This window comes from Dromaius novaehollandiae, chromosome 17, assembly GCF_036370855.1.
Source record: "Dromaius novaehollandiae isolate bDroNov1 chromosome 17, bDroNov1.hap1, whole genome shotgun sequence".
NCBI classification, from domain to species: domain Eukaryota; kingdom Metazoa; phylum Chordata; class Aves; order Casuariiformes; family Dromaiidae; genus Dromaius; species Dromaius novaehollandiae.
This window is the reverse complement of record NC_088114.1, coordinates 4,590,216-4,611,675: the sequence shown is the minus strand read 5'-3', so window position 1 is coordinate 4,611,675 and position 21,460 is coordinate 4,590,216. Positions and strand designations below refer to the sequence as shown.

The following is a 21,460-nucleotide window of genomic DNA, read 5'->3' as shown; positions in this document are numbered from 1 at the left end:
CCCATGCCCAGTCTGTTGTCTGTGCACCTGCAAACACCATTGTTTCACTTTATAAAGTGCCCATGTTTGCATAGGAATTGCTACAGCCTGTTCTTAAAAACTTGCCATGATGGATATTTCCCTAGGTAGCCCATCCCTGGGGTTTTCTATTTACAAGGCTTTTCCTACAATCCTTTCTAAGACTTTGCTATAAATTAAACCGATTTCTTTTTGCCTGTCCCAGCGTTCTGGAGATAGTCAATCACTGTCCCCTTTGCAAATATTGGGAAACTATTATCATGTTCCCCTCATTCTTCTCTCTTCTAGACTAAACAAACTCACTTCCTTCCACCTTTCCTCACAGGTCATGTTTTCAAAACCTCTTTATCACTCATTTTATTCTCTTTGTGCACATTCCAGCTTGTCTATTATCGTTCTTAAAATGTGCTACCCCAAATTGGACCCAGAATTCCCACTGCATGGATGGACTCTCCCACTACAGGGCAAATCTCTTCTTTTCTGAGTCCTTATCAGCTTCGTGACATCCTCTTTGGAGCTGTGGCTCACAGAATTAGACAAAGCATTCCCAAAATGATTTGCCTTTTCAGTTGTGCCCCTTTTGGAAATGTTCAGACCAAATCTTAGGGCACGGTTAGACGTACTCTTTCTCATCAGCTCAGTGCCCTCCACTGAGACTCAGTAAGGGGTTGGGCAAGTGCTCGTAGTTTGGTTTTCACAAAGCAAGTCAGTGTGGCTGAAACCAGGCCAAAAAAAGACGTGTCTTAGGCCCTCTCTCTGCCTATTTTTCTCCCATTTGTGGAAAAAAAATAAGAGGGAGAAAAATATATCCTGGGCATACAAAACAGCCCCATACCTGCCACACAAGATCTTACTTATAACCCTTCAAAATATTTGCTTAATCTCCCAGTATCTTGGCAAGGTACATAGGTATTAGCACTTGCAGGTGTTCTTATCCATTGATCTTAAAATATTCTCCTCCTTGTTTTCAATATGGGGAGACTGAAGTGTTGTAGAGGCTCAATTTTCATAGGCAGCAAAGGTTCCCTGCTCCGTTTAATGTCAGTGGAAAATGTGTGTTGCACACCAACTGGAGAATTGGGCTTTAAGTGACATGCTGAGGTCCCACCGAGAGTTAATACCGCAGCCAGATGTTAGAGCCCAGGTTTCCTGAGTCTGTCCGGAGTCTGATGAGCAGAACCAGGCTGCTTCCCACCCCTTCGTATAAACACACCCAGCACGGCAGCAGGGTCGCATCAATGCTGTAATTCCCTGGTAAAAAACACCGGATTGCGGTGAGCATCACAGTGTAATGAAGAGGAGTCGGGGTGATCACAACTTGCTCACTAACCAGAAATCTTCTTGCCCTTTCCAGTATTTGATTGCAAATTGCATAGCTGAAAAGCCTTTTAAAGAAAACAAATAGCACCTGCACCAAGCGCTGCAGTACTCCAGCAGTAAAAGATATTAATAGTTTCCAGCTCTGCATTTTGTATGTTGGTTTGCCAAAGCTCACCTGCTCTGCATGAAAGGGGAGGCTGCTCGTTGCTGGTCTCTGAACAAAAGGCTGGTCTGTAAAAGACAAATCGGGGGGAATTTTTTAAATTCCAAAAATAGACAGGGGGGAAAAATGTGCCAGCAAGATGGATCTCATTTCATTTCCCAAATCCCTCTGGTCTCTAGAGTTTGTTCTTTGCTCTTAGTGTTTCATGCTACGGCTTATTTTAGTCACTTTAGTGGAAAGTTTAGAACATTTACTTGAAGGCAAAGCTTCAGCTGGCATAAACTGTCACAGCTCCCTCGGCTTCAGTTGCCATCAGCAGAGGAGCTGCCCTTTAGCATATAAATTGCTTATTAGAAAGTGGAAAACTGAGTTGCTTGAAATCATCTCCACAGAGTCAGGGAAGGGAGTTATGAAGGAAGGGGCCGCAGTATGGATTTCAGCCGAGAAGCAGTCTTTCCACATTGACAGGTGCAAATACAGGCCACTCACGGCATGAACTTCTTTTCAGATCTTTTCTCAGTTGCCCCTGCAGCAGCCCTGACGGGCAGGTGTTGCGTTATCTGCTAGACAGGAGGAGGAGGAGGCCGTAGCCATCCCTCGCAAGACTGTATGGGCTGCTGAGCACCAAGGGAACAAGCCCCGGAGCCAGGTAAATTGGCTGTGTCCCAGTAGTGCTCCTTATGCCAGGTAGATCTGTCCAGAGGCACCAGAGGGTTGTGATACACGTTTTCCAAACTGTTGATTAATCGGGGGCTCTGCCTGGGAACAGCATGAACCCACTGCCTCCCACCCAGCCTGGAAAGTTCCTATTTCAGCCAGACAGCTGGGATAGAGGCTCCTTCCTTACACCCAGCAAGTGCCAGTGCCCCATCCAAGAGCCATCCGAACTCCATCCACGCTGACCCGCATCGCAGTAAATGGTGCCATCATCACCGTCTAGCTCCTCACTCATCTCCTTGCTCCGTTTCCAGCCTTGCCAGGATTGTTTTCTTTGCCTTCAGATAAACTTCATATTGGTTCATGGCTGTGTGGTTCAGGCATAAAATCCAGCCTCAAAAGTAGCAGTGGTCCCTAATGAGCAAATATGTCTTCTTCTCCCTCTTGCCTTTCGGCATCCGAATTCGGCACTCTTAGGCTGCAGGTCCACTCAAGCACAGCTCAGCTCCACGCTGCCGTGCTGTCTGTCCCTGCCCCAGCGCAGCCCCTGTGATCTCATGCAGAGGGTAAAACAATACCCTCACAGTTGTCCTACAGGGAACATCTGCAAGCTCTTTTTTCTGTTCAGCACATCCTAAAGGAAAAAAAATCAGTAAAGGTGCAATGTGGTTTTCTTTGCTGGCAGACTTAAACTGAACGGCCACAACCCGCTCTCGCTGATACTTCAGTAAATCACGTCAGCAGGACTATTCCAGATTGACACCAGCCTGACTAAGACCAGAACAGACTGGCAAAGCCCAAAGGATGGGAATGGTTATTTTGCCAGCGCCCTGACTGGCTTTGTGTCTCTGTAGGAATGTGCACACTTCCCTTTGCTTTTGCAATGGCATCAGGGAGTTGACGAACTGCAGTGCTGCTATTTAGCCCGTAATTACTCCCATGACTCGTATTAAAGTAACAATTTTCCATAGAAACAAACACAGGCAGAGCTGACACCACTGGGGCTGCCTTTATTCTGAACCATGTTCTGTACTTCGGGTTTCTACGGTGACAACTCTGGAGGCTGCTGCAGGTTCCCTGTGCTGAGATTTGCCAGATTTGGAGGAGTAAGATTCACTGGACACTCGCTCACTCTGGGGTAGGGAGGATGCTGCTGGACCGCAGCCCGCGTGGGACTGAGAGCCGCTCAGCACGCTGTGATTTTGGGGGAGACGGGTGCTCAGCACAGTTCAGGACAGGGTGGTTCCTGTCCCAGGCGGTTCCTGGGTGTTCCTAGGACATGCTCATCTGGTAATGTTCTTGCCAGGACACTCCCTCGGCTTGGTTTACCCGTGGGCATCTCAACCTGGGCTGCTGCTCTTTGTTTTCACTTGTCTCCGGAGGCTCAATTGGGGAGAGCAATGTTAAGTGCTGTCCCTGGGTCTTATCTGGGGATATTCATCCTGTTCCGTGCGTCTTATTAATTACAGGTCTCTGGGTGCCGTAGCTAGGTGGAATTGCCCTGGTTGAATCACTCATTTAAAACAACAAACTAAATAATTAGCAGCATGGGAAAGGCAAGAGAAAGCAGGTGGATGCAGAGAGGAGGGAGGTGGAAGCACAGGGTGAAGCGTGCAGCGTCACTCTCCCAGCACCCCGGGCCTGGGAGGCTGCCGGAGGCGCCTGCTTTCCCTTGCTCTGGATTTTGCTTCATACCCTGGGAAAAGCAGGGCATGACGGAGTTTAGGGAGTGGAGCCCTGGAAAGCTTGAGTGAGGCCGGCTCCAAATAGGCAGCGTGATGCTTTTGCCATTGCATGTTTTAAGAGATTGTGTGATTTGATGTAGAGTCTGTTAGAGTTGGCTGGTTACTTGCTTACGCTTTGTCTGAGCAGATAAAGTTGCTTCAGTATTATACTTCTATGCTTCCCCCTCACACACCCTTTAACTTTGCAAAGTGTGGTTTAAAAAAAATTTTTTTTAATGCAACTTTGGCTGTGCAGCCTTCCCAGGAAATGCCTATAGAAACTGTCTGCACAGGAAATATCGACAAAGGGAAGGTGGGGGAGGGAAGCGAAGCTGAACAGACCTAGATTCTCCTCCACAGATAGAGAGACCATGTGCAACTTCTTCCCTTCCACTTCCTCTGGGGCTGTTGGCTGTCTCTCGATTTTGATTCCCAGGCCCCACGCATTACAAATGTCTTCCATGAGGGTTTGTCAGCCTCCCACCACGCCAGAGGCCCATCAAATCTCTCCTCCTCTGAGGAAGAAACTTGTAAGGGCTCAGTAGCCATGACTGAAGCCAGATTTTCAAGCAGGGCCAGCACTCAATAAACTGCAGGACTTTTCTGAAAGTCTGGCTCGAAGGAAATCCTTTTGCTTTCTTTCTTTCTTTCTTTTTTTTTTTTTTTCTCGTAAGCTTTGGAGTTGAACTACGACTGAATCAGCAAAAGTAATCTAAACATGAGGCTGAATATCTCTTCCCTAGAGGGCTTCTTTCTTTGTCTGCCTTCTTTATTGTTGCCAAGGTCCTGATGAGCAACGTGTGCAGCCTGTGGAACCCTCTCCGTGGGACACGATGGAAGCCCTGTCGCGTGGGCGTTTTCAACCCAGGCTGCAGAAAGGACTAGGAAGTAGACAGTTGGAAATGACCCTTCTCTGGCAGAAAGAGGGATGGATCAGTCAGAGTTTCTCCAGCCTGTACTTAGGCCCTGCAGGCCCCTGCATTGGGCCTGAACACCTGAAGCTTCCAGGCACAAGGCCAGGATTTCAACTTCACCTTAAACAAGGATATTTTTGGCCCAGCCAGGGAGACAAAGAAAAGCTTGTCAGCTCACAAAATGTAAGGAGAACTATGCATCTGAGCAGTCCTGTTCCCTTTCTGTGGCCTCTTTAGAATCAACTTTGAATGGTGGTATCTGAGAGGGACCCACCAGAGATGGTCCAGGGCAGGAGCAGACACTATCGGAGAGGGACCAGATACACACACACAGGTGCACACACCTCCACTTGAACTGGACCATTTACCTTGAGCAAAGTCAGACCGCAGTCTTCCTCGTACCAGGACGTGGCTCTGCCCACGGCCTTTGTCCTCCCAAGGTGCAGAAACATCAACTGAATAACGACGACTGAAATTCTCCTTTCCCTAGAGGTCAGTGTGGGGTGACACCAGCAAGCGGCTTGTGTTTTTACAGGTAGGGGCTCCAGTCTTGTTCCAGAAAAAGAGCTTACTTGCCTCTTGCATTTCTCCTGAATCAGGGACATCTCTTGAGCCCAGCAGCTTCAAAGACACGTCCCCTGCACTCTATCATAACAACATTTAGAAACCAGTTTGAATTTCCTCCAGCCGGCCTCATGTTACAGAGATCCCTATCAGCACCCGGGGGAAAGAATTAGCAAGAAAAACAAGCATCTCTTTAAACTTCAGAGAAAAGAAGAAAAGGCAAAGAAAACGGCCATGTAAGAAACATAGATTTAGCCCAGTGATGTCCAAACAATGTGCTCTTTTCCTAGGGTTGTTTGAGGTAGAAGGGAGCCTAATGGTTGGATTTTCTTGTGCGAGCTGGAGCTTTTGAATACTAATGTCAGGATTTTATCAAAGCCAGATGCATTCGCACAGGTACTGTCTATCCATCCTCCCTCCCAGCCTTTGGAAATGATAAGTGCCCACCTAATCTGAGCATGAACGCAGCCAGGAGCGTGTGCCTGTGGGAGGAGGGAGCACCAGCACAGAGAAGCCAACGCGCATGGAGTTTCAAAGGCAGTTTGCTTAGCCCTTCATGCCAGACTCCTTTCATCCCTCCTCAGGGACTTTGTGTGACTCTCTCTTCCCCCAGGAAAGCATTGCAGTCACAGCCTTTACCCTTTTACTGGGAGATCAAGCAGCCAGGCTCACGCTAAGCAGTGGGAAAGCCTGGAACAGGCAGCTCCCTCGGTAGCAGAGAGCATCCCACACCCAAGGCATTCCCCAAATCTCAGCCAGTTGGTTTTGCTGTGGTTATTGCTGAGCCGCCTCCTCTTGCGCAGCTGTCCTACACCCCATCCCGAGCCCTGCAGCCATCCTCGGCATCTTTCCTCTGGTGCACAGATTGACTTGTTGACATGTGAACAACTCCTTTTAAAGAACAGATACCCTCCGTTTCAAAGAGCAAAGACCCTCGAGCAGCCAGGGAAAACTGGCAAAGGACACAGACTGAATTTGTTTTTGCTTTGCCCTCCCTGTGGTTCTTCACACGAAGGGAGGAGAACCCAGTGTCATGAGATGGGGCTTGGGGACCAGAAGTTGGTGCCTTTGCATGTTAGAAACCATTTCCGTCAGCAAGCCTTACAAATACCATCTCTGTTTCTGTATTAGTGATCCCCACAGTGCTTTTTTCTGCCTTTCTTGGTACTTTCTCTTCTTCCCCGTTCAGCTCCTCTGCTGACAGGTCCAGCCTCTTAACTGGCTCTCTTCAAAGGAGGGCATTATGCTGTGCCATCGCTGCTCATACTGTTCTTTTCTCCAGCAAATTTCCTTTATGATGGAAAAAGGTTGGCAGCCGTCACCTCTGCTCTTTGATGACCTTTGATTGGTTACTGAGCTATTAAGCATTATTTGACTGTCTTCACTTGCTCTATCTAAATATAAACATAGATAGATAGGAAGAAAGAAGCAAACAGAGAGAAAAAAGAAAGACCAATTTGTGGTGATTACTGGCCCAAACTGGGTTGGAAGGGGTGACAGATTGCATCAAGCCATACCAATTTACACCTTCCAAGATACTAACTTGCTCTGACAGTGAAACATTTCTCATTACCAGAACTCAATGTATTGTCTGCTTGTTTTTAGTGTGAAATTAAGGGAAAACTTGCAAAAATGTAATTAAAGCAATACTTACAGATTCATGTTTCAGCTTCAAAGAGTCAAAAAAGTGGAGCATGAGCATATGTAACTAACTTCAGAGACCAACCCGATCTTCCCCTCTTACTGAGAAGATTCACATAGCAACAGTGAGTGGGGCTTTCTTCAATTTGCTTTATCCTGTGTGTATTTAAGATAACCCTTTTTTCCAGAATTTCATTTAGCTACTCATACTACAAACACAAGGACAGATGGTCACCAGATCAAACTTCATCAGCATTCTGTACGCTGGATTTCAAGCTTAGAAATTCATCTGGTTCTAGTAAAACATAGTCTGAAACCTGCCTAATGTTTAACTCAACCACAGAATTGTATTAAATTTCTAAGCCTCCCCATCCTCACAAGAGATTGAGGAGGGAACCATAGAGCATTTTTAAAAAGAGGTTGATTAGTAGCTTAATTGTAAGAGATTAAAATCTGCTCTTGTTACTGGTGTATCATTGGGGGATAGCATTTTTCCTGGGGGACTACAGTCCTATCTTCTCCATTTCTTTCTTCTTAATATTTAGCACAGGGCTAAATCCAGCCCTGGAGTAAGAGGATGCAGTTTCATTTACATCCCCTTATTCATCCCAGACTGAATTCAATGTTTAGACCTCAGCGGTGCACCCTTGGGCAAGGCGTTTTGAACTATTCTCCTGTGGCATCTTTTCACTGCGCTTCTCATCAGACTCTTCCCTTTTCTGCCTCTCATGGCTGTTAGTTGTTAGATTAGCAGGGCCAAATGCTCTGTGAGTGCCCAGGAGTCAGTCCCCGTCCTCATGAGTTGAAATTATATAGAGGGGAAAGCAACCAGCTGTCCCCAGGGCTGCGGCCCTGCAGATGAGAGCTCAGAGCTCTGGACTTTCAGGCCTTTATCCCCCTGCCATGCTCTAGGTTTCCACGGAGTAACATGTTCAAGAACACACAGCTATCTGGGTGCATTGAAAGCCGTAGCAAAGCCTCCTTTGCCTTAAGTGAAAGCAGGGTTTCACCCTGTGTCCTTAAATCCTCTGTTCTTCAAGCCACTGAGGTGATCTTTTCCCCCTCTTCAAAAACACCCAGCTATTTTATCCTTCATTCCAGTCTGTTAGAGATGTGTGTATCACTGCATCTGACTTCGCTGCCTTTATTTGCATAACTGTGGCATGGAGCTGACTGGCTAGAAACCAAAAACCACTCCAAATGGCACAGAGGCGACAGCCATCTGTGTCTTTTTCACATTTGGTTTCATTGTTTTAGGACCAAATCCAACCGCTGTAACCTACAGTAACTCTAGACTTCTGGAGGCTCAGAGCTTTCTGTATAGCACGATCTGTGGTTTCACTGTGGAGAAGCAAACCTGGAAAAAAAACTTGTTGGACTGGATCAGAAGTATTTTAGTTAGTGCAGCAGGAGCTGCCAGTGGTGAAAATAGCAGTCCCGGAGCATGAATGAATGGAGTGGTGTTTCAATCTGTGCATGCTAGACAATTTAAGCATAACTCGGCATGATGGTTGTGCTGGACAGTTTGCTCTTAAGATGTATTTCCATTGCCATTGTAATAAATAATAAATGTTCTTTATGAGATACCCATGGATGGAAGGCATCCAGTGGTTGCTAAAGGTTACTCTGATGATGTGTATTCAAAGCCCTCCTGTTTTGGCATTAATTAGCACCATGTACTATTTTGCAATTTCCCAGCACTGACACATCCAGATGCCTGCTAGGAATTGGAAGTGGTATCACCCGCCACCCACTCCTCCACCCAGACCAGACAGCACTGAGACAGTCCTTCCGTCCCATGAACCTCCTGTATCCTCATGACCCCGTGGCAGGGAGGAGACTGGCAGGGGGCACGCACGGGCTTGGAGGATGCAGGCTTTTTTGCATTACAAAAGCAAGCCATTTCTAACAGGCCTAAGGCTGGGATCTTCACCCAGGCCTTTCTCATGGGTCCCAGAAGCCCAGTGCCATTAGCTGGGAGCAATCAGAAGCTCTCCATTTGGCATATGGGACAGTGCATTTCTGAGGTTCAGTCCTAGGGTTGCTGGCTGCGGAAAGTTGATGCCCACAACAGCTCAGACTCCTGGAGGGCTGATGGCAGCTCGTGACCCACGCACTGATTTGAACTCTTCATGTCACAGCACTGGGCAGAACTGGTGAAAACCATTCCCATATGTATTTCCCATTTCTTCGGGCTTGGCTGCTCTAACCTACTACAGCTGCTTCCTAAAGCAGTCCTAAGGAAGAGCTGTGCATAGGAGGTCCTGTACGGGCTGGGTCTACCCTTGCTACAGGCCAGGAGAGAAGGGCATACTTGGACCTTCCCTGCCAATTTTATCCTTGTTAGAACATTTAGGGGTCTGAAAAGCACTTGCTACCAGCCCCCGAGCTGCAGAGATAGTTTAAAGCTGTGCCAACTAAACTGCCAAAAGGATGCAAACATTTTACTAGTGTGTTTTTTACACTTTTTACTAGTGTGTTTATTAGTGTTTTTAGGATGTACAGTATGAAGCACCGTCTACTGAATAGTCAGGATACGATTTAAACAGATCTGTTCCGCTGATCCTTGAAACTCAGCTCTGTCCTCAGAGTGACAGAGCACCTGCAGCTCTGCCTAGTGTCACAGGCTGCCTGGTGGCTGCCGCGGGGACGCAGAGTCCTCAGGGACAGCGTGCAGCACCGATGGGGTAGGTGTGCAGCCTTCACCGGCACCATGGCTTGTGCGCGCTCTTGCTCCCGCGCCATAACAGGCAGGTTTATTTGTACCAGTTCATCTTCCTTTTTACGCCTCCGGCCTCTCTCCAGATTATTTTATTTTTTTAACTCACAAATACATTTGTTGCAAATCAGATGCCAACAGCTCCCAGTGCCAAGAAGATACCGTGCTCCTTCTGCTCGCTCTGTTTTACTGTGAACTTTATCAGGTTTTGCTTGTTTCTCTGTGACCTTTGGAGCCCGTTCAAAGTCATCTGCCTTTTGCTTTGATTTAATTTCAATCCAGTGCATGTTGCCAGCTGATTTGTTGCCTGTTTTTACACGTCGCCAGCAAATCACCGCCTCTTCATATTGTTTAGACAGTCATCAAATCGAGGCCTGCCAGCACTTTTTGTTACCGGACTGCGAGGGCTGGGTAGGTCTAGATGATGTGAAAGGGACCAGAAGTCTGCTGAATTCCAGCTGACAAGTCTTAAAGCCCAATGTGGGAGTTGTACAGCCAGAGCAGGGTCTGGCCTCACTGGGCAAAGCCTTGTGGCCTGTGGTATGGGTCCAAGATCAGCCCGCGTGCCTCCCGTACCATGTCTTTCCGCTGATTAGCAGGGCAGTTCAGCCACCACAGACCCCAGCAGCGGCGCTGGAAATGCTCCTCTCAAATTGTCGCACCACAAGTTTGGCTTGTGCTGGCTCTGAGATGGAGACGTTTTGGATCACAGGACCAGATGGGACCTCCTGGGTCCTCTCCTACAGCTGGTCCCAGTTATGAGGCAAACTGGGATTAGTGGGAGTTAGGAGCCTGGTGTCTTGTAGCTCTGGTTATTCTGGCAGTGTTTGCAAGAGCCAGGGTGGACATTGCAGCCCCAGGTGAGGTGCCGAGTCTGCAGGCCGCGTTCAGGCTCAGCTCCAGCACCAGGCAGCCCGCAAAGTGCTGTTTCCAGGCTCCACGTTTTTCACAGATTCCTCAGGAGAGCTATATTGAGGCCCATTTGTGGCGAAAGGCAGGAGTACTTACTCCATGACTCCTGTATGTTTTTCTGCGTGCTTCTCTGTGCTGCCTTTACAGCTCCAGGTATCCTGCTCTATGGTTCGTTTAAGACCAAGATTTCCTTTGTGGGCCAGGAGTAAAGTCTGTATTTCCCTCCTATACAGAGAACGGTTGGAGGAGGAAGACATAGCATGGTTGACCAAAACCCAGACTCATCTGGGCGTCATGGGCATCTCCCGCAGCATCAGTCAGGACCTAAGGCATGTATTTATTTCCTGGAGCACAGCCATGGTGTACGTAGCTTTAAACTATTCTGGCTCTATTTTCTCTGTATGGGATCTTAAATCCTTAAGGAAGACGATTAAAGTGCTCACTGGTTAGATAGGACTGCAACAGCTTTACATAGCACAGTGAGTGCAGCAGATTTCAAAGGTGACCCACGCACCTCATGGGCTTTTCACAGAGATTTAACTTTCCTTCTTCCTCCTTTTGTTGGTTCCCTTCCTCTAAACCATCAGCGTGAAAACACGTGGGCGTTCCACACGAGGTGGGGAAAACCAGTAGCAAGCTGTAAACAAGAAATTACCCACAATTAAAAAACGTTAGCGTACACGAAAAGAGCCTTTTCCAGCGCCCTCCTCCCCGGGGCCATGCCCTGCAGACACTAAGGCTGCCTGAAAAAGAAAAGTAGGAGCAGCATTTTTACCGGCGCGGACACTGAGGTCAGCGCAAAGCCTAGTAAGATCAGACCTCGTCCTGCAGATGTCCATGTGCTTGTTTAACCCTGCAGACGAGTACAGGCAGTGAAGGGAGCTGTCACCCTGGCTCACTCCGCACCGCTCCGTGCTCCCTTCCCGGGTCTGCACAGCCGGACACTGGGGCAGTGTTAACATTCCTCCAGGCCACCGGCACAGCCAAAGAGGCTGCGCAGAGGTCAGGGATTAGCCCCGCGTTGGTGCTGATACACTTGAGCTCTGTCTGTGTCTCCGATGCACAGTCTATGCAGTCACACAGCTGATGCAGATGGAAGCTCGTTTGCTCGCACAGCCGTGTTGCAGAGAGCTCAGCACAAGCTCGGTAAGTCAGCATTTGCCCAGGCTTTGTGTTTTGCACTCAGAGCTACGCTGCTGCCAGCACCCATGATGCCAAGTCAGCCCACACCTCCTCCTGCCACCCACCGTCACACACGCTCTGAAGCAAGGCCCCACCGTATCCCACCTGGGGCCACAGACCCTGGGGAGGACAGCCGCTAGCACGTCCCAGAGACCCTCACGCAGCCCGCCTGAGCCTTTTATGGCACGGGTATGCACATCTCAAACTTCTCATGAAAGGCTAAGGGAAAAGGCACTGCCAGAGCCCCGGGCTAGCAAGCAGCCTGGGAACACCCATCTCTTGCTGTTCCAGTGCCCACATGTGGCCAAGCCCTGAATCTTTTCATCTTTGACTTAGTGCATCCAAGAGCAGGGCAAACTCTTTGCAAGGAAAGCAAGTGTCCTCTGCTGGCTGCAAGCAAAAACTGCACGTGTGTGACACCCTGGCTAGGGACAGCACTGCAGCAGGGGGGTCTTACGTGGGGTTTGTGAGTTGACTCTTACTGACTCTTAAAGCAAGCTTGAAAGGGAGCTGCAAGCTGTCTGGTTGCAGCACGCAGCGTGGGTGAAGGAGGGTGGTCAGGGTGCAGGTGCCGTCGGGGTGCAGGGTGCTGCAGGGCTGGGTGCAGCCCTTCTCGGTCACAGCCGCGTTGCTGGGGCACCCCGAGCAGGTCCTCCCGACACAGCCCGGGGACAGGCCTGAGATGGTGGAGGGTGGAAGGGGGCAGCTGCAGGAGAGGGGCAGGAGCCTGGTGGTGCCTGGATGGATCCTGCCCAAGGTGCAGGAGCGCAGGAACTCGCCAGCAGCCCGGAGCACATTTCCTGCAGCCCCTGCAGCCCGGACACACAGGCAGGAGCCAGAATCCAGCCTGCATTTGTTCTCCATGTTTCTGAAATAAATCCTCAGAGATCAATGGGGTTTCGCATCTTTCCCCATCTGTTCCTAATCTGTTCACTTGACAGATGCCAAACCACCATACCCCATGTGGAAAAACACAAAACAAAATACAAAGCCTTCTATCTCCTCAGGGTTTGTTCAGAAACATTCCCCGGAGCCCGGCTCTGCTCCTGCCGCCGCCGTGCACGGAGGAACCTGCAAAGGGGACAGCAGCTCCACGAGCCGCAGGGTTTCACAGGAGTGGCCCAGCGACGGGGTGGCCAGGGCACAGACTGACAGAGCAGCTTTGCATCTATGCAAACCTGATGACTCAGGCTGGTGGTCACCTGTTGCCAGCATCCCTCTGTTGCCAAGAAGCCTGAACCAACATCTCCAGCCGTCGTTCCAGGCATCGCAGACTTGCACAGTCAGAGACAGCCACGGCCAGGCAGGCGGGGAGGTAAAATCAGCCCTTCCTGGGCCCCCCAAGGCTCCACATACCAGGTCACCCAGCCCCTTCCCCCAGTGTTGGCTCAGGGTTCATCCCTGCAAAATGTGGTGAGGACGTGAGCAACAGCATTTTAATGGCCCCTGTGACTACTTTATTTAAGGCTGAGACTCAGCGACTACAGCAGTGTTATTATCAGTGCCTGGACCGAACCATGTCTGATAATAAATAATACAAAATTACTTCCAGCTTCTAAAAATACCCTGTCCTAAGCCTTCCCCATCCTCGACCTATCGATCAGAAGGTCTGAGTGTTTGCAAGAGCTCGTGCAGTAAATGGACGGGCTCTTTCAAGACGCTGCCATGTAATTTACAGCTGGATTCCCAGCTCGCGGATAGCTGCCAGGTTCTTTGGAGTCCTTTGAAACCAAACACAATATGAAGACGTGAGCTGAGACTGTCCACGAGCTTCATGTCTGCATGTTGCTACGTGCCTTTTTTGGTCTTTTCAGCAACCTCATGGAAACCAATTCTGTATCGTCAAGGCAGAACCATGAGGTTTCAGAGAGCTCCCACAACTCGTTACAACAGAGGATTGAAGCCGCTTTAGAGCAGCTGAGTGCCAGCGCTTATCCCGGCGAGCGCACAGCATTCAGCTTTACCCAGCCTCAGGTAAGAGAGGGAAGGGAAAAACCTCCTCTTTGTGTATAATTTGCTTAATCAATCCCTTTGAAAACAGGTTTGAAACAGTGACAAATGCCTGTGCAATTTGTCTGTTCCCCCAAGAATGGGGTATTTATATGGGCTTGGATGGGCAAAAATGAAGACTGGGAAAGATTCACCAACTCAAATAGGAGAGGGAAAATGGTGTTTTGGGCTGTTCGGTTTTGGCTGTTAACATCTTAGCATACCCTGCTCCATCCTGACACTGCTTTACACCAGCACAAGCCCCTGTAATAATGACAATGTCCCGTGCCTCCCCAGTTTGGTAAAGGCAGGGTTTGGGGTGAAGGAGAGCCCCTTTGCTCATTCGGCTTGTTTGCCAATATCTCTCAACGCCCCGAAATGTCAAGAGAAAGATCAACCGAGTGGAACATAATCTCAAAGAGAAACACAGTATTTTTTAAAATGTCCTCACAGCAGCAATCATAATAAAAATACAAACCTGAGGTTTGTAAAAGTCTAGCAATAAAACCACAGACATCTTTATGACTCCCAGACACACAGTGCTCCCCGACAGCAAGCACAAAACCCTCCCAGATGCAAGGAGCAAAACTATGACTGGGGAACAGGCCTAATTGTTTTACAGCCTGCAAAAAAAAAAAGAAAAGAAAAAAAAAAAGAAAGGCCACACATGACACCAATTCACAGGTCATTACCAGTCACCATGAGGGAAGATAAAATGAAATCCCTTCCTTTTGCCTCACCTGGAGAATGTGGAGTGCTGAGCTGTGGGGAGCCAGAATGCTGCACTTCTGTTCAACTACGTATTTTAGGTTCACAAAACAAGCTCAGATCTTTGTGCTGCTTCCTGATCATTTAAACACATTCTCTTTGCAAGTAAGATTAGAAGTATCTGTACTTTCCTAGCTAACAGGAAGCCTGTTCTGTTCCATGGGAATAGAAATCATCTCTCTTAAAATGTGAGGCAGGCCCTCAGGCAATGTAGCTTAGCTTCCCAGTGTGCTCTGGCAGGTTATTTAATATTTCCACATCTTAAATCTCCCATCTGCAAAATGAATGCTGTATTTCCCCTACTCTTTGTCCAACAAGGTTTAAAGCTCTTCAAGGTGAGCACTGCTTATTATTATGAGGGAACAGGGGACTGTGTCAGCTGAGGACTGGTTGTGTGCGAGGCGAGTCAGACCTTGAGCTGGCTGTGAAAGTGTGCATGGAGCCAGCCAGCAATTCGGTGGGGAGCTGAGATTCAGTGAGATTATATGGCACAGAGTGTGGTTGCTGGAGGCCTTTCTGGATCCTTTGTTGTCCAACTACGTTTACACCAGTGTAAAAATACTGTGTGCAGAACGGGCTACCATCTGGTGTGGCAGCCCCAGCAGGTAGGTGTTCCTCTAGGGCTGGAGGGTCCCCTGCCGCCAGCAAAGCAGAACAGCCCCAGCAGGGCTGTACGTCTGCCTGTAAACACCTGGCTGCAATAAAGGGGATTTTCCTGAAAAATATAGGGATGTCACACAAATACAAAGAATGGAAAGCTGCCGAGTCTAGGGACCATGCCTCCTTCTACTGCAGCGCAAGAGCTCCACCAAAGCCCTGATTCAGCAAAGGTCTTACAGGTAGGTACGCTTGGCCTTTTTGTATAATTCAGCCTGTGACTGTTTAGCCTACCACTTTCTTATGTGCCTGACTTTACTGTCCTCAGGTGCAGTGGGATTTTGAATTGTCCACCCGTTTGCCCGCATCAGCAGGGGAGGTAGGCATCAGCTTGCTGGCCCCAGGGCTTGCTGAGCTGATGTCCTGATTCAGCTATCGACAGCCGTCTCTTCTGTCTGTGATGGACGTGAACCCATGTGGTAGCAAAGATGGGAAATTACTGAGAAAAAAAAAAAAAGAGACCAGCATAAGCCAGACCAAGAAGTCCGGAGTAAACACAGCCTCAGCCGAGCAACGTACAGCTGTCAAGTCACATCGCGGCAGTTTTCTGGATGATGATGGCTTAACGATGCTTTGGCCCAGGGGTACATCTCCCGCTGCGAAACTGCTTCTTCAAAGCCACTTTACCACCAACCTGAAGGGAAGTAATCATGGCTTGTGTATAAATGTATATGACGAGAGCAAATGCATGGTTATAGCTATAGCGCATCCAGCAGGTCGGACAAAACAGGCAAAGTCCTCTGGGTGTTTTGCTCCCTGAACATAGAGGTCGCTGGCCATTCTCCTCATGATATTTGATAGAATATAGGAGGCAGAGCCTGGGCACACATACATAAACCTGCCAGTGATTAGTTATATACTTAGCGCTAGCTTTTTTATATATATATAAACGTTTTAAAAACAAAATGCAGATGTCACAGATCTTCTTTTGCCCCAGAAAAAAAATGTGTGCTCTTCTCTGACTCCCAGACTATTCAAAAGTTGTCTTACATCTTTTGTGGGCAGATTGTCCAAGTTTAGCTGCTTAGTCAAAGAGTTTTTGAAAGCTGTTTTGGGCATTAATCATACTCTTTCTGACTGAAATGGGAACCAAACATGCGAGATTCCTGGGAAAAGCCCAGCCAGAATCTCACAGTACAAATGAAAGGTAGGAACTGCTTTTGCTCTTGCTGGGATATGTACAATCACAAAATTCTGGCTAACATCCATCTCATGAATTAATGCTGAAAAATAATGGATTTTCTAAGTGTCTGATTGGTAAAGTGGAGATAGGGGAGCTGATCCAGTAAGGCGCTGAGGCCTTCTCCCGGCCAGCAACTGTAGCAAGGTTTCACATTCAGGGAGTAGGTCAATTCGCTTGCACGTTTAATGGATGAGATAAGGGCAGCTTACAGTAAATTAGCTTTCTGGGTAATATATGATATCAAGGATGCAAAAGCCTGCCTGCTGCTGCGGGGGCTGCCGCTGCCTGCGTGCCTGCGTGCCTGCGTGTGCTTCCAGAGCAAGCCCAGGCACAGCGATTTGGAGATGATGCTTTGGACTAAAAACAAACACCGACTAAATGACCACTAAGGCCACGTGGGCAACGTGCTGCCTTTGGGAGATGGCTGACGACGCTCTGCTCCGCGCAGTTTCAGCCGAGTCGCAGGACGCGTCTCTGGGTTGTGTCTGCGTGCACAGGGGTGCACGTCCGGCCGGCGGCAGCCTGCTCCCTCCTGCTCCTCCAGCCTGCAGGTCAGGCCAGATTAGGCCTCTCCTAGATCCTGTCCTGCTTTCTCCAGTTCTGCAGACCTCTGAGCCTCGGTTTCCATGCTTGTCATCACAAGTTTTGTGCTGCGGCGGGAGGCTCCTCTCGCGCCAGGAACCCTGCTGTCCTGAGCGCTGCGCGAACAAAGGAAAACCAGCAATAACCAAAACCAGTCTCTGCCTTCAGGAGCTGACAGCATCTCCCTCGTTTCTCCCAGCTTCTGTAAATAAATCCTTGGCGATGTCGCTGTTTCTCAGAGGACAATAAAAGGAGCTGTCGTCGCTCCCTGACGCTGACTTCTTCTGCCAGTGGCAAAGCCGCCTCCTCCCTCTCCCGTGCAGGGAGAAGTTTGTTAAAAATTAGATTGCATCTGAGGACTGCTAATTATCTTAGAGGGTCTCGGTAAGATACAGCGAAGGGACCGAAGCTGGTGCTCGAGTGTAGCCCTGCACGAGAAACGACGGCCTGGCTGGTGTCGCCGAGCAGAACGGGGCCTTGGGTGTTTTAGGTGATGGTTCTCAGTAGGATGTATGGTGGTGAAGGTACTAAAGAAAGGTTGGTGCAGAAGTCTCTCGCTATCTACACACACGCACGTGGATTTAATGAATAGTCACTCCTTTGGCTTTGTCGGGTGGAGGTGTCCAGATTTAGATCTGCCTGACTGGAAACAAAACCTGGCCAGCTGTGCATGCCATTTTTGCAGATGTTGCAGCAAAAAGAAACAGTGCACAACTGAGCAGGAGAGGTGACAGGCTTGTCTGCTTCCAGCTCTGCGGCAGCCGCTGTCTCCCGTCCTTGTAACTTGGGCTGCTTGAAAAACCAAGCAAGGTGGTGGTGGCGGTGGTGGTGGTGGTGCAGGACGGCTGTGCTGCTGGGAGCCCTTCTTCTTCCCTGGGTGTTAAACTGGCCGCTTGGGCTTTGTGGCCGCTTGATTTGTTTCTATGTAGAAACTTTGCAGGTGGTCTGTGCGAGCAGCGCGTGGCACGTTTCCAACGCGGCCAGGCCAGCGTGCGGAGGGCGGCTGTGGCTACGTGGCCGGGGACCAGAGCTCTTCTGCAGCAGATCCCGAGAGAGACCGGCCAACCTGCGACTCTCTGCTTAGCAGCAAGGTACTGGCAATCTGTCCAGAGGATTGCAGCCCATCAAATCCATGCAAATCCTGCAGAGCCTGACCATGTGGCTGGAGAATAAGCCCTAAAGGGACATTGGTGTTTGAACTGAAGGCCAGGACTTGGAGGCACTGAGATCTGGCGGCTGCTCCCCAGATTTTCTGATTGATCCTGGCAAATCATGGGAGTAAAGAAATGTGGATTTTAATCTCAGTTTCCCCATGGATTTTCTATCTGACCGTGGGGTGGTTGCTTAGAGCATGACCGCAGAGAAGCGGTCCTTAAATCGCTTTTCGTGAACTGCAGCCTTGGTGGTGTGTAAAAGCTGTGAGCTCTTACCCTCAGGTGCCGGTGTCTCAGAGCACTTGCGCTCGGCGGGATTAGGGATTTGCCTGTCTGGGGCAAAAGGCCACGGGCAGCCCTGAAGCCGTGACCCGGCCAGAGCTTCCTCCCGGCTCCCTCTGCGTGCAGAGAGGTGGCACCCAGCTATAATTAACTGCATCGCGCAGCACCTCCCTTTTCAGGATTTTAAAGGGCTTTGCCGGTGTTAATGACACATCATTAACAAGCTCACAGCACCCTGCGAAATGAAGATGCTCCCACTTGGAGCGTGGAGCAAGCGGAGCAGCTAGGTGCGGCTCCCCGGCGAGGGACAGCAGAGCGAGCCGCGGCAGAGCAGCACTTTAAGCATGGCAAACCGGGGACATGCTTGCAGGCTGCAGCTCCCCAGAGCTGAAAACTTAAGCAAAACCAGGGGGCACACGGAAAAAATGCTCGGGGACTATTGCCTTTTTCTTCTAAAGGCACACGTTTTCCTTACCTCGGTTACAGGGGTCTCCTTTCCTGTATGAATGTCAGCTTCTGCACCCAGTTAATAACTAGCATTTTCTTTCCAGCAACACAGCTGGGTTTTTTTCTTTTTTCTTCCATCTGTGTTACATTATTAGGGACTAATATTGAATTCAACATCCTTCTGTCATTCCTGCCAGGCTGAGTCAAATGGCAAATGCATTTGTGCTTTGGCACAGGTCCGGAATGAATCAGCTGCTGAGGCCATTGCTTTGTCACCTAAAGAGATCCTAAATTAAGAGTCCACCCTGTTACGGCACATTATATGTAACAAGCTGCTTTAATGGATCTGAGATAAAGCAGAAAGTCTGTGCTGTGATAGATGGGGAGAGCTGGCTCTCTGGATCTGCAGACCCGTGTGTGAGTTCAGCCTTGCCTTGCAGGGCCTGGGTGTCCTGTCAGCCTGCGTGTGTAAAACGCCCTCTTTTTGTCTTTAGCTTTGCCAACTAATGACTGATAAGCTTTTTTTTTTTTCCTTTAGGTATTTCCAGTTCCATTCACATCCTTCCCTCTAAACGACATTGTGCTCCCTCTTCCCCAGCCGCCGGTGCCCGCAGGAACGCAGGGCCCCTGCCCTCACCTTCCACTGCCGGCGCAGCACAGGATCGTGTCGGAGGTACGTAGAGCCACCGACTCCGGCTTATTGCTGAATTTGATTTTTGGTTAACAAGGCCCAAAATAGTTAACTGCAGCAGGTGTAATATGCCCTTTTTTTTTTTTTCCTTAGAAAATCACTCTCTAGCTTGTAGAAACTTTAAACAGCTTTTTTTGTTGTTGTTGGCTGCTTGCCAAAATCAAGTTTCTGTCTCCTAATTTTGAAGTCCCCTGTAATAAAGTGGGTTTTTTTCCATTACAAACACAGGAAAGATCCCAGGATGCATGCAAATCTGTATGCCACATAAATCCTATCAGTTTTTCTCCTAAGTACGGTATTCACAGGGGCAATGTCCTGGGTATGGGGCAAACTCCCGATTGCCCCCAGCGGGGCTCCCTCGCGCGGCGGCCCTGCCCGCGTGGGGGGCTCGCGGGGAAATGCACGCGCGTGGGCCCACGAGCGGCGCGGGCGGGCAGAGAAATCGCGGCAGCTGCAGGCGCCCGCCCGCTCCCGCCTCCCCCCCCAGCGCGCGCAGGTGCGCGTGCCCGCGCCGCCGCCAGGTGAGCGCACGCGCCCTGCCGCCCGCGAGCGCGCGGGGAAGGCGCACGCGCCCCCCCCCCGGAGGCGGGGACAGCGCCGCAGCCGCTGACCCCCGTTGCCATAGCGACGGGACGGGCTGCCGCAGCCGCACCTGCGCCTGCGCCGCCGCCCCCGGCCCCCCCCGCCCCGCCGTTCCCCCCCCCCTCCCCCCGCTTCCCGCGGCCGGTAAGTGCCGGCCCCGCTCGGGCTGGTGCCGCGAGGCGATGAGCGGCGGCGGTAGCGGCTGAGCCGGCCGCCGCCAGGGAGGGGCCCGCGGCGGGAGGGAGCCGCCTCGGCACCGCCGCGGAGGGGCGAGACAGGTGAGGGGCCGGCGGGGAGCGCGGGGGGGGGGTCGCCCTCCTCCCCCCTCCGCGGGGGCGAGTAACGGCCTCGTCCGCCCCCCCCCCGCGCCGGGGCAGCGGGGTGGCGGCGGCCGCGGGAGGGGCCCGCGCGCCCCGGCGGGAGGCGGCGGAGGGGGCTGCGGCCGAGCCCCGGCGCCGCTGCGGGGCCGGGAGTCGCCTGCCGCCGCGGGGAGGGCGGCGGGAGGACGGAGCCGGTGTCCGGCCGCCCTGTGTCTGCGCCGGGGGGGGCGAGCCGGGGCCTGGCGGCTGCGTCGCTGCCCAAGCGATGCCTCCAGGCAAAATAAATAAAATAAAATAGAGATAATTTTGCTGTCCCGGTCGTGGGGCGAGGGCAGCCCGGCTGCTGAACTGTCTGCCCGGGGGGTGCGGACTGCAGCGCCCGCTTTGCTCTCTGAAGAGCAGGCGTAAAAGGCCCTTTTTTCTGGTCACTGGGGCAGCACAGGAGAAAAGTGGGTTATCCTGCAGGTTGTTTCAGCCCTTAGCTCGCTAAAGCGTGCGGTCCTGGCTCGGGGCAAGGGCATCGCTTTGATTTCTAGGTGCGACGGTATCCTAGCTGAGGGACGGGCCCACCCCTTCGCCTCCCTCCCCAGAGTCGGTGTCTGGAAAATTCAGATGTGCTTCAGCGGAGCTGCTGAGTCCCTTCCCCCCGTTGGGCAGGTTTTGCGTTGCATCCTCTTTCACCCTCCACCTTCTCCTCTCCTTTGGTGTGTTTTCACTTCGGAAAGTGGCAACAGCATCTTCACTGGTAATGCTGAAGCTGCGGGGCAGGAAAAGGGAGGGAGGATGGATGTGTGTGGGGCTGGGTAGGGAGTGAGCTTCGGTTCAGGTTTTCCTGTCTGAAGAAGGGGCCTGTCGGCTGTGGATGTGGCAGCAAGGAGCGCACAGCTCGTCTTTGGAAATGGAGCATCTTGTAGCTACGCAGATGCTCTGTTTCCCTGCACAGGATCTGGGGTGGGACAGAAGGGAGGAAGGAGGGGCCCTTGCCACCGTG

General features: G+C 50.7%; 1 protein-coding gene across 3 annotated transcripts in view; it reads left to right on the top strand.

Annotated features, from left to right (window-relative positions):
* Window positions 1-21,460, top strand: part of CCDC92 (coiled-coil domain containing 92) — a 120,119-nt gene that overhangs the window by 79,527 nt on the left and 19,132 nt on the right. The window contains exons 8-11 of one of the 3 annotated variants that reach the window (XM_026114601.2): window positions 12,822-13,129; window positions 13,629-13,788; window positions 15,497-18,084; window positions 19,415-19,549. Coding sequence is in view for 1 of the 3 variants with exons in the window: in XM_064522021.1 (XP_064378091.1) it covers window positions 21,082-21,214 (133 nt within the window). In the remaining 2 variants the exon portion in view is untranslated. Of the gene's footprint in view, window positions 1-12,821; window positions 13,130-13,628; window positions 13,789-15,496; window positions 18,085-19,414; window positions 19,550-20,273; window positions 20,428-21,005; window positions 21,215-21,460 lie in introns of those variants that run through there. The other 2 variants (XM_064522021.1, XM_064522022.1) reach the window with 2 other exon arrangements.